The 13107-nt window shown below is 43.1% G+C and overlaps 1 protein-coding gene across 5 annotated transcripts in view; it reads right to left on the reverse strand.

Annotated features, from left to right (window-relative positions):
• The window catches only part of LOC116978655 (myelin-associated glycoprotein-like), a 56677-nt gene that overhangs the window by 4998 nt on the left and 38572 nt on the right, over positions 1-13107 (reverse strand). For 4 of the 5 annotated variants that reach the window (XM_033029956.1, XM_033029953.1, XM_033029955.1 and 1 more), the window contains one exon: positions 5355-5416. In XM_033029956.1, coding sequence (XP_032885847.1) covers positions 5355-5416 — 62 coding nt within the window. Of the gene's footprint in view, positions 1-2000; positions 2074-5354; positions 5417-13107 lie in introns of all 5 variants that reach the window. The other variant, XM_033029957.1, reaches the window with a different exon arrangement.

The raw sequence follows: 13107 nt of genomic DNA on the forward strand, positions 1-13107 counted from the left end.
CCGTCCCATCTGACCCACATCCCTCTAAATCTTTCCTATCCCTTTATCTGTCGAAATGTCCCTTAAATGTTGCATTTGTACATGTTTCAATCACCTTATCTCACCTTTGTAACTGAAGTGACCTAAAGTTAAGTTTCACCTGAACGTTTTATTATTGCACAGTTGCTGTACAAAAGCAAGTTTTTGTGTTATTTTGGAATGAAGAACATTCATAAACCAAGGAAGCCAATCTCACAGAATTTCAGATAACTGCAGCCAGAACTGTGTGCCAATAGAATTAATTATCTTGCCATTGGATTCTGCAATTCTCATCGAGTAATATTCAGGACAATGACCTTGCAATGACCTTGTAGTATTTGTTTTACATTGCTCATGTAATTAAATGGGATTAAACAGATGGTGATTTATGATCATCATATGGTGACCTGGAGGGTCTGTTTCAGTATCTGTATCTTTCTGTGACTTTATAATTTCTATTTTTATTCTCGTGCCAGTTTAGGAACTAAGTTGATAAAGTACTCCTCTGTGCCTGTGATCAGATGTTTTCTTCTCGACCCAAAACATCACCCATTCCTTCTTTCCTGAGATTCTGCCTGTCCCACTGAGTTAATCCAGCATTTTGTGTCTATCTTCAAAACAAAATCCTACAGTTGGCTCCAATATTGTTACACCTTGTTACGTCTGTAACCTATGTGCATCGACACCTCACCCACACTTTTTGTAAACATAGCTTTCCATATCTGCCTCTTTTTGTGACAACTTTCCTCATCTTCTCAATTCCTCTACCTTATTGTCCACAATTTCAAAATCCATCTTAGTATATATGTAGAACGTAGAACAGTGCAGCACAGGAACAGGCCTTTAGTCTACTATGTCTGTGCTGAACATGATAGTACCTAAGCTAATCCCTTTCCCTGCATGTTTTCCATATCCCTCCATGCCTTTCCCTATCTAAAACCTTTTAAATACTTCTACCACCCTCACAATGCATTACAGGCACATACCGCACACAATATAATATACTTGCCTCGCACATCTCCTTTAAACTTTCTTCCTCTGATCTTAAAGCTATGCTCTCTAGTTTTTGACATTTCCAAGTTTTGAAAATAGTTTTGACTATCTAACCCATCTGAGCCTCTCATGATTGGAGCAACTTCTGTTAGTTCTCCCCTCAGCCTCGAACACTCCAGAGATACCAATCCAAGTTTGACCAACCTATTGTTAATACCCTCTATTCCACGCAGTCTCCTGGTAAGCCTCTTCTGCACCCTTTCCAAGATCTCCACTTCTTTTCCTGTAATGGGGTGATCAGAACTACACACTATTCCAAATATGCCCAACAAAATTCAATAAAAATGTAAATTAATTTCTTGTACTCAATGCTCTTACGATGAAGAAAATCATACCATACACCATCTTTTATTACTTTATCTACTTGCGTTGTTACTTTCAGTGGAGTTATGGACTTCGACCCCAAGATCTCTCTGCACATCAATGTTGTTAAAGGGCCTGTCCCACTTGGCCGTCATTTGCGCATCACGCAGATGTCGCGCAAAGATTTTGTATATACCAAAATCCTGGGGAGCCACGCGCGGCCACACGTCACTGCCTATGTCACCACGCACCATGCGCACATCACGTGCGTGTCACCACACCCGCGTCGTGTGTCGTGATGCGTAAATGATGTCGCGTAAATTACGCGCAAATGACGGCCAAGTGGGACAGGCCCTTAAGGGTCCTGCCATTAACTGTACCCTTTTCCCTCCCAAAGTGTGACACCTCACACTTGCCCAGATAAAATTATAAATGTCATTCCCCGCTTATATCTTAACTGATCTATATCCCACTGCATCTTTTGACAGCCTTCTTCACCCTCTGCAATTGTACCAATTTTTGTATCATTTGGAAACAACAGAGCTCCCAGCATAGATCCCTATAGAACACTCTGGTCACAGACCTCCAGCCAGGATAACATCATTCCACCTCCGCCATCTACTTACTATGGGTAAGCCAGTTCTGAATCCGAGCTACCAATTCACCATGGATCCTTGCATCTTTGCCTTCTGGATCAGTCTGCCATGTCAATGGACAATGGTTCAATATTTTTATTGTCACATGTACCGAGGTACAGTGAAACTTTGCATACAATTCAGTAAAAGTATTAGTAGACACAAGTACAGATTCAGTACCAGTTATTGGAATAGTACACTGAAACAGTATACAAGAGTCACCTAGTTTGGTGACATTATCAAGTCTGAGTTGTTATAGTAGTAGAGTTCTTAACATGGCCATAAAGGCCCATTGTCTTGGCGGTATTGTAGTGTCAGCTTGGCCACTTGTACTGTTGGTGACTTTGGAAGAGGAAGCATGAGGACCCTCAAACCTGTCTTTATCAATGGGACAATGGTGGAGAGAGTCAAAAAATTTGAATTCCTGGGCATGCATATTTGTGAAGATCTTTCCTGGACCCAGCACACTGATGCAATTATAAAGTAATCCTGAGAAGATTGCGGTGAGTCGGTATGTCAGATAGGACTCTCTTGAACTACAGTAGAGAGCATATTGACTGGTTGTGTCACCGCCTGGTTCGACAAATTGAATGCCCTAGAGCGAAGAAGACTGCAAACAGTGGTGAGCACTGCCCAGTCCATCACAGGTTCTGACCTCCCCACCATCGAAGGGATTTACAGGAGTTATTGTCTCAAAAAGGCAGCCAACATCATCAGAGATCCACACCACCCTGGCCACACACTCATTTCATCTCTGCCATCAGAAAGAAGATACAGGAGCCTGAAAACTGTAATGTCCAGGTTCAGGAATGGCTTTTCCCCACTATTCCCTTTCAGCCTATTAAACACTACAAACTCCAATTAAGCTCTGAACTACATAGACTTGGGGGCATTGGTTTTGTATTTTTGCACTATTATTGTTTGTTTGTTTTTATATATATAACAATACACATACATACATATAAAAACAAACAAACAAACAATTATATATATAATACCCTGGGGGTTATGGATAAGGAATGGGTGCATTGGGGGAGCAGACCCAATGGGACTGCACATGGTCTAGTATATATATATACACTGGACCTTGTGCAGACCCGTTGGGTCTGCTCCCCCAATGCACCCGTTCCTTATCCATAGACCCCACGGCAGGCCTGGTCCTCCAACTCAAGCCATTCCCAAATGTAAGATTCCAGCACACCCCTACCTCCCTCAGCAGCTTAAAAAAAATTCCAATTGTACTTGCCCTGTGTGTTGCAATAGCAATTTGCCCTCTCCCTCCTGTGAGGTGAAAAGTTCAGAGTGTTCCTGTGTCGCAACATTGTGTCGAAGTGTGTTGGAAGCTGGCAGGAATGATTTTAACAGTTAAAAAAATGGCTTGTGAAAGTTGGCATTTTTAAAGCTTTAATCGCAAATAACGTGAAATATAGGATGAAATCTTCAGTGAAGCTGATCACTGTTAGCCAAGCCATTGTGACATCTTCAGTTGATGCTGGTCGTTTTAAATTCAAAGTCTTTTGATTATTTTTAACTTTTAATCAGTAATGAGTCGAGAATAAGTCGAGAAATAAAGCATAAAATGTGAAGGTGATCTCTGCCTCGATGGGAAAATTGTCAATCAGAATATGTAAAAATGTAATCATTACCGTGTAGTGTTTTTTGATGATGTAAAGACAACCACACACACACACACACACACACACACACACACACACACACACACACACACACACACACACACACACACACACACACACACACACACACACACACACACACACACACACACACAAGATCAGACTTTTAATAAGTATATGTATATATATATGTGTGTGTGTGTGTGTATATGCCTATATATATATATATATATATATATATATATATAAAAAGTATAGTTCAATGTGTGTGTGTGTACATATAGTGTGTATGTATATATATGTATATATATGTGCATATATATGTGTATATATATATGTGTGTGTGTGTGTGTGTGTGTGTGTGTGTGTGTGTGTGTGTGTGTGTGTGTGTGTGTGTGTGTGTGTGTGTGTGTGTGTGTATATATATGTATATATACACACACACATATATATATATATGCACACACACACACACATATATAGTATATCAAATATTTATTAAAAGTCTGATCTTGAACATGTGCATATGTGTGTGTGTATATGTGTGTGTATATGTGGTTGTCTTTACATCTTCGCAAAAACACTATTCAGTAACGATTACATTTTTACATATTCTGATTGATATTTTTCTCCTCGAGGCAGAGAACCCCTTCACTGAACATTTTATGTTTTATTTCTCGACTTATTCTCGACCCATTACTGGATAAAAGTTTAAAAAAATCAAAAGATTGAATTTAAAACGACCAGCTTCAACTGATGACATCACAATGGCTCGGCTAGCAGTGATCAGCTTCAATTAACATTTCATCCTATATTTCACGTTATTCACGATTAAAGCTTTAAAAATGCCACCTTTCACAAGATTTTTACTGTTAAAATCATTCCTGCCAGCTTCCAACACACTTTGATACAATGTTTCAAGACAAAAACACTCTGAACTTTTCACAATGGGATTTTTCAACAGGAGGGGAAGGGCCAATTGGTATTGCAGTTGGAACTGATGTGGCAGGCAGCGGAAGTGGAATTGGAATTGAAGTGGAAATGGCAGTGGAATTGAAGTCCACTGCTGAGGTAAGCAGAGGAGTGCTGGAATCTTACATTCGGGAATGGGTTAAGTTGTGTTGGGGGGATGACTGATGGTGGAATATTGCATTGGGAGACCACACTGTTGGGGGAGCAGCCATATTGTAATCACATTTTTCATTAAAATCATTCCTGCCAGCTTCCAATACACTTTGATAAAATGTTGTGACACAGAAACATTCTGAACTTTTCACCTCACAGGAGGGGGAGGGCGGATTGCTATTGCAACACGCAGGGCAAGTGCAATTGGAATTTTTTTTTAAGCCCACTGCTGAGGGAGGCAGGGGAGTGCTGGAATCTTACATTTGGGAATGGTTTGAGTTGGAGGACCAAGCCTCCCCTGGGGGGAACTGGTAGGGAAAGGGGGGAAATTGGGGAGGCTTGTGTTTAATGTTTGCAGAGTACTATGTTTACATATTCTGTTGTGCTGCTGCAAGTAAGAATTTCATTGTTCTATTTGGTACATATGACAATAAAACACTCATGACTCTTGAACCAGTTAAAAGCAAACAGCTACACCTTGTGACACCCTCTCTGTGACACCCCAACAGGTGATTTAATTCTTCATGAAGCAACATCAATGCAGAAAGTAGAAGCTGGATTAAATAGTATCACTTTTACCAACCTTTTTTGGTGTCTGTACCTCAGTATAGATCACTGGTTGGGAATCACTCTCCAGCTCTTGCCCTGAAACAAAACAAAGCAAGAGATAAATAAAGACCAAACACTCTTCAAATCCTATGAGAACCCAAACTCAAAAAGGAATATACACTTTATTCTTCCATGGACTTCCTTGCCTGAGCCTTTTTAAATAGTTTGAAATGAAAATAGAAAGTGTCAGTGATGAACAGATGCTCAAACACAAAGTTAAAAATAAAGAGTAATGGGCCTGTTAGGCAATTTTTTGGGCGACTACAGGCGATTGCCGCAAAATATTCGACATGTTGAAAAATTCTCGGCGACAGTGGCACCAATTTTTGCTGTCGTAGGTTGACATAGGTGCTGTCGAAGGTTGTCGCCAGGTGTCGTTGGTGAATTCTATTAAAACTAGTCCCTGGCAGTCGTGTACAGAATCGCCTAAGTGGGACAGGCCCTTAACTAAGTATAACAGAAAATGTATAAAATGTATCAAATCTATTGCGGTGTAACATGCCATAATGATGAAGTCAAAGGGATTTCATACTTCATGGATCTGTACAATGTTCTCAGGACAAGCGGCAGATTAAATGAGCTATTGGCAGGGTAGAGATTCTTGTGTTAAGACAACTTTTTATTTTGCCACTCGTTTGTATAGAAAATCAAGAGAAACTCCTACCTGCATGCATTTTTGAGGTCCTTGGTTTTACAATACAATACACTACATTAATAATTTATTAGCCAAGTATGTTTTGCAACATACGAGGAATTTCATTTGCCAAGTTAGTCATAAAAATAAAAAGCAACAGAACGCACAAAAAACATTTTAACATAAACATCCACCACAGTGACCTCCAAATTCCTCACTGTGACTTCCCCTCTTTGTCCTCCCGCAGTCAGGGGTCTCGAGCCTTCCGTTGAAGGGATGATCTTACTCCCGTAGCCGGTGGCGTTCAGGACCTCCGCGTCGGGGGAAACACTCCTGCATCGGAGGGGAATCTCAGCTCCCCCGCGCCGAGCGATCGGATCCCAGGTCGGGGCTTGTCGAACCTTCTGCGTCATTGGAGCTCCCAACATCCACAGTCTCTCCCGAGATGTGAGCTCTCATTGGTAAAGTCCGCAGGCCGCATTTGGAGCGATGGGGCTCAAAGTCACCGCGCCCCGCGGTGGGGCTCAAAGTCAGTCCCAAGCGAGGCCTCCATCTCCAGGATGTTAGGCCCCAGAGCGCCCGGAGATACTACCCGGAAAGTAATCAGGCATGGTAAGAAAAAAAAAGTTTCTCCGAACCCCTCCCCCTCCCCCCACATAAAACAACCAGAAAACATTAAAACAATCTTTCAAGGCACTAAAAATAACAAAAAAAGGCCAAAAAAACAGACAGACTGTTGGTGAGGCTGCCAATCGTACAATGCCCCTGGTTGACCTCAAAACCACAGACAGGGATTGAGATAAATATTTAAAGTGTGGGTGTCCCCCAATAAATGGAAGCACATTCATTTTGTTGGCATCATTAAAGCACTTTCATTTTATAAACATTTCAGATTTCCATTTTCCAGCAAATACATTATAATTTATACGGTATAAGGTATAAAAATACGGTATAATTTGTCGAACCTCTTGAAATGATGCATCTGTCTGGTTTTATTCTCTTAAACTGTCATTGGATGGTAGTTCTTATTTTTATGGACAGTGAACACTGTAATGTTGATTCTATTCTGCTCTCCAAGCCAGTCACTTTGGTAGACTATGTTTTTTTAAATTCAGGAGGTAAAAGTGAATTGATTCTCTCCCCATTCAATTCAAGTCATGTCAAGTTGGGTTTATTGACCACACAGCGATGCACAGATACAATACAGATCTTGATTGCGGCAACATCGCAGGCTCATGGACTTAGACCACAATATAATATATAACACATAAAAGAAAGAAACATTTGCAAAAAAAAGACATTAGTCCAAAATCCTAATTAGAAATAAAACAAGTCCGTGGTAGTGCAAGATGTGGACCATAGTGTTTGAAGTAGGATTAAGGTTGTTTGGGCTGCTTCAAAAACCTGAGAGTTGTAAGAAGATGGCTGTTCCCTCACCTGTCAGTTTGGGACTTAAGGTTTTTGCACCTCCTGCCTGATGGTAGCAATGAGAAGAGGGTATCGCCTAGATGGTGGGTATCCTTGGTGATAAACTCTTGCGGCAGCTCCTCATGTAGATGCGTTCAATGGATGGGAGAGGTTGTGCGCAGGATGGATCAGGTTGAGTCAACCACTCCCTGCGCCTATTGCATTCCCATTCATTGGAATTATCATACTAGACCCTGATGCAACTAGTCAGCTTACTTTCGACTGTGTGGAAGTATTCAGAGATACACCAGATCTATTTAAACTTCTAAGAAATTAGAGGCTTTGGCGTACTTTCTTAGTGATCACATCAATGTGCTGGTGCCAGATCTGAAATGTTAATGCCCAAGAATAGTAAGATTAAACGAGAACTTACCAGCTTGAAGTTTGATCTGTATTTTATAAGGAGTTACGATGAGGGATTACGTGAAGAGCCCGCTCAGCATGCATGCGCGGCATACTTCAAAGCAGCGGTGTGGAATCACAGATAGACACAGTTATTGAAATAAACAGTAAAGAAAAGGAGACATCAGTTATCAGTTTGACCCATATTATTGAGGGTGGGAGCGGAGGGCACGTAATCCCTCATCGTAACTCCTCATAAAATACAGATCAAACTTCAAACTGGTAAGTTCTCGTTTAATCTTACTATTTTACCGGAGTCACGTGAGTGACTACGTGAAGATTTTAAAGCTCTGTGATTTCAAACCATGTAACAGGTATTACTTCACTCACTGCCGAAGTCCTTGAGGGAGGAAGTGTGTTATCGTAATCAACCAATGAATCTGTTTGTAGAAAAACACAACGGTATTTTTTAACAATAACAACAAAGAAATTAAATTGCTCCCCTAGGCTTAAATTAAATATTTGCAGTCTGTAAAAAATTTTCTGCAAATAAAGCAGGTTTTGCCAACGGCTTATTATAAAAAGTTCTGAACGTTCTTTCCCCCGACCATCCTGCTGTAGCCAGGATGTGGTCTATAGGCACGTCCATTCTTTTGGCCATCGACGTGGATGCTGCCCTGGTGGAGTGAGATCTGTACATGTTAGTGTTTATCCCAGCAGCTTTTAGCACCTGCTTTAGCCATCTCGAAATGGTTTGGCTCGTCACCCGACCATAACGTTTTTTATGACTGACCCATAAGGCTTTTTCGCTCCCTCGAATATTTTTGGTTGTGTCTATGTAGGAGAGTAGGTGGGTCATGGTACATAACCGTGGTTCTGGCGGGTAAGCCTGGAATTCCACGACTGGATTAGGTGTTCCTGGTCTGCTCTGTTTGATCAGTGCCTGGATAATGAAAGAGATCTGGTCTGGAGCTGTGATCATGTTGTCCAGTCGCAATAGGTGTTGTGACTGGACCCCTGTGCAGATACAAGTGCCATCAACATGAGTGTTTTGAGCGTAGATTGTTCCAGGTTGAGGGATCTGGCTGGTGGCCATTCCCTGAGGTATGTCAGGACCACACTGACATCCCATATATGGGTGTATCTTGGTCTAGGGGGGTTAGAGTTGTAAATACCCTTCATTAGTTTGACCACCAGCGGGTGGGACCCCATGGCCTGTTGTCCTGGAGCTTGTTTTAAATAGACAGACAGGGCACTTCTAGCTGTGTTGATGGCACTGTAGCTGAGTCCTTCATCGTGGTGAAGGTTCGCCAGGAATTCCAGTACGTTGTTAACTGTAGCGGTTGAGTAAGTGGTCCCCGTATCCAAGCAGTACTTCTCCCACTTTTTGATGCTGGACAAGTACTGTTTTCTTGTGGATGTTCAGAGGGATGTCATGGAGTAATGGGAACCATGGCTGTGTAGACCAGTCGGGTACTACCAAAATACCTGAAGCAGAGTCCATTTATATTTTGCGTAGTACACGGCTGATGAGGCAGAAGGGAGGAAATGCATAGAAGAAGAAATTTGCCCAATCCAGCGCGAACGCATCTACCGCTGCTGCCTCAGGGTCTGGTTCCCAAGCAACATACATAGGTACCTGGTGATTTAGCCTTGATGCAAATAAGTCGATATCTGGCGTGCCATATTGCTTAATAATCTTTGCAAACACTTTGGGGTTTAACATCCATTCGGTGTTGTCATTAAATATGTGTGACCTGGTGTCTGCCACTGTATTTAGCTTACCTGGCAGGTAAGTTGCTGATAGCCAAATATGTCTTTCGACACACCATTGCCAAATTGTGTTGACCAATTTGTTGCATGATATCGATTTTATGCCGCCCATATGGTTAATGTAGGCCACCACCGTAGTATTGTCTATTTGTAACCGTACATGCAAGTGATGCATATTGGATGCATATGCTTTTAAACCATAAAAGGCACCCAACATCTCTAGATAGTTAATGCCCAGTGTAAGTAGTAATGATGACTCTAGGTTAGTCCATCAACCACCTGTGCTGGATATGGAGTTAGTCGCTCCCCAGCCTTGAGCACTGGCATCTTTTTGATCACTAAAGTAGGGTTAATGATGATGATAGGGCTGAAACTATGCCAAACGTTTTCTGCCCACCACTAGTTCTGATATTGCTTCAGTGGGTAATTTCATGATACGATCATAATGACCTGCATGTCGTTTTAGTGCCTGTACCTTTGCTCTTTGGAAGTTTTGATAGTGCAAAGGTCCAAATTGTGTAGCCGGAAATGCTGCTACCATTTCCCCAATTACTCTTGCTACTTGTCGAATAGTTGGTCGCTCGTTGACCATTAAATTGTTGCATGATTGTGCCAATTCAGTTGTTTTGTCTTTTGGCAAAGTTACAGACATGTGGGCTGAGTTAATTGTGAAGTCCAAGTCGTCCATGATTGTGGATGGCTTCAACTTAGATTTATCTGGATGCAAGACAAATCCCAAGGTTTCGATCAACTGTTTGGTAGCTGACACAGCTGATATGCCAATTCCATGGTCTTGCCTACTATTAAGATATCATCAAGATATGCCATGACCATATGTTTTTGTCTTCTTAATATTGCCAGGGCTGGTTTTAGTATCTTGGTGAATAATCTTGGGGCTGATGTTAACACACTGGGTAATGCTTTAAACTGCCATTGCTGCCCCATCCAGGTCAATTTCAGGTATCTGCGATGATCCTTGTGAATGGGTACTGAATAGTAAGCATCTTTGAGGTCAATGCTTGCCATGAAGTATCCTTTGGAAATCAGTTGTTTGGCAGTAACAAACGTTTCCATTTTGAAATGTATATACTTAACAAACATATTTAGTGAAGTTAAGTCAATGATGATGCGACACCCACCTTCTTTTTTAGTTTCAGTTAATATATTTGTCACAAATTCCAAGGGTTCATGCTTTGTTTTTTCCCATGATACCTTAGTGATTAGTCTCACCAGTTCAGCTTGTCCCTCTCGTTTCTCTTTAACTGAGAGGGAAAAGACCCTCTGGGGTGAATGTTGAACTGGTGGCAATTTTTCTAGTTTGAATTGTATTTTGTATCCACTAATGCTATTGAGTATATACTTGTCACTCGTGATAGACTCCCATGCTTCCTTAAACAGGTGTAATCTCCCCCCTGTTATTATTGCGCCCCTACTTTCTATATGCTGGTAGGAACCAGACCCACCTACCTCCATGGTTATGGGTGTTTCTTATGTCTCTTCCCAGACCAGCGAGTCTAGCGCATTGTCTGACGTGGCGGTGATGTTTGGCGGTGGCGCATTTTCCATGGGGTCCGCTCTGGGCCTTGGTCTAAAAAATACTTCAGGTGGTGATATGTGGACCCCGAGCTTTCACCAGTCCCATAGGGTAGACGTCGACTGGTGGTCGCGATGGGGTGCTGCCGCTTGGGTATTGTTGTTTTGGGTTTGCTCGTCCCGGGGCCTGCCCTCATGAGACCGAAAGTTTTTTAGAGGCCTCTTCCATATCCTTTACTTTTTTCGTGAGGTCTTTGCCAAAGAGCAGTGTGTCTGGCTCAGTGGCTGGGGTTTTGCACAACCCCGTGAATTTTGGATTTAGGGCAGGTCTTATAATTTCTTTACGGAGGTTATTTATCTCAAACTGCGTGTTGCACAACAGCGCGAGAGTTGGTTTGTGGTCATCTCCGTATTGTCCACAGAATGAGTAAATGATGTGATGGCTGACTTCAGGAGCCTGAGGATCCACTGCAGTTTCAGCTCCTGGCTCCGAATATTTGTCCCAACGTGCCCCCAGATTTGGCTGTTGACAGCCGGCACTTTGAGAGACTCACAATTTTCTGGAGCTGTGTACAATTCTAAGGCCTCATTAACCACCTGCTCCTGTAGGGGCCTGTTGGAGAGGTGGTTAATGCTGGCCGCTAGTTTAGGCTCTAATGGCCTTCCTGCACATGGGGCTGCCACGTAGTGGTCCACCACACCCAGCAGCTCTTCCTGGTCCTGCACCCCTTGCATACTCCCGACTTCTTCAGCCAGCGTCCCCTCTTCCTGACCAGCCCAGTCCTGGTCGCCAAAGCTGCCCTCGGGTGAGGAGGAAGCAATGGGCAGTGCACAAGGTACTGTGGAGGGAGCGCCTGAACTCCCCCTGCGAGACTGCCCCTCACGCAGTGAGTCTCGCTGGAGCATCTGCTCCAGGAGCCGCTCCAAGCTGCTCAAGCAGCTGTCTCTCCCCCGAACGGGTGGTGAGACGTCCCCGTCCGACGATTCGGAAGCCACCGGCCGGATGCTCTTCCTGGTGGCTATACAACCAGTCCGCTGCTCAGGCGCTAGCGGGACTGGGCTCGGCCCGGTGTCGGGGATGGTGGAGCGCCGGGTAAGCAGTCCTACCGCCTGCTGCCCCCCACAGATGAAACGCTCCTCCGTCGGAGTCGAGCGGGGGACAGATTTCTTTGAGAGCCTTTTGTTCATGTCTGAAAAACAAATCAGAAGGCTCTCCTTGCAAAAGAAAAGCCGACCTCAGAGTAACTTACCTGACGGTCCGTCTTTTAAACTGCAACGGGAGCGCCTGACTCCCGCTGCGGCCGCTGTTGCACTGCTGAACGCAATGCCGCGCACGTGACTCCGAAGTAAAATCTAAATTTGAAGCTGTTAACTCTCTCCACCACCAACCTATCGATGTAAACTGATATGTAGTCTCACAACATCCCCTTTCTGCAGTCAATTAGCTCCTTGTCAGCCCATAGATCCATTTGACATTCCTTCATATGAAAATAATGAAAACCAGAAGAAATGTAAAGTAGGGGGGTGCGCAGTGATGCGGCAGTTAGTGCTGCTGTCTCACACCTACAGTGACCTGGGTTCAAACCTGACCTCAATTGCTGTTTGCAAGTAGTTTTCATGTTCTCTGTGTGACCCCCATTAATATCCCAAGGAACCCCAGTTTCCTCCTGCTACTAGAAAATGTGCTTATTGTTAGGTTAATTGGCTTCAATAAATTAGCCCGAAGTAGGTGTGTGGAAAGAGTACCTAGGAATGGAGTGAGTGAGGAGTAGCTGATGGTTGCTAGAGAGAGAATTTGTATAGATAGGTGATGATCGGTATATAAACAGTAGGTCAAAGAGCCTGATTAGTGCTATGGGATCTCAGCATTATCACTCATCCAGGCCCTCACAGAGACTTGTGGTCTACCTTCAGTTTGTGCTGTGTTCTGAAAAAACTGATGACGTTTATGGCTGTCCACCACTATTATGATAGAATA

This window comes from Amblyraja radiata, chromosome 11, assembly GCF_010909765.2.
Source record: "Amblyraja radiata isolate CabotCenter1 chromosome 11, sAmbRad1.1.pri, whole genome shotgun sequence".
Lineage (NCBI taxonomy): Eukaryota > Metazoa > Chordata > Chondrichthyes > Rajiformes > Rajidae > Amblyraja > Amblyraja radiata.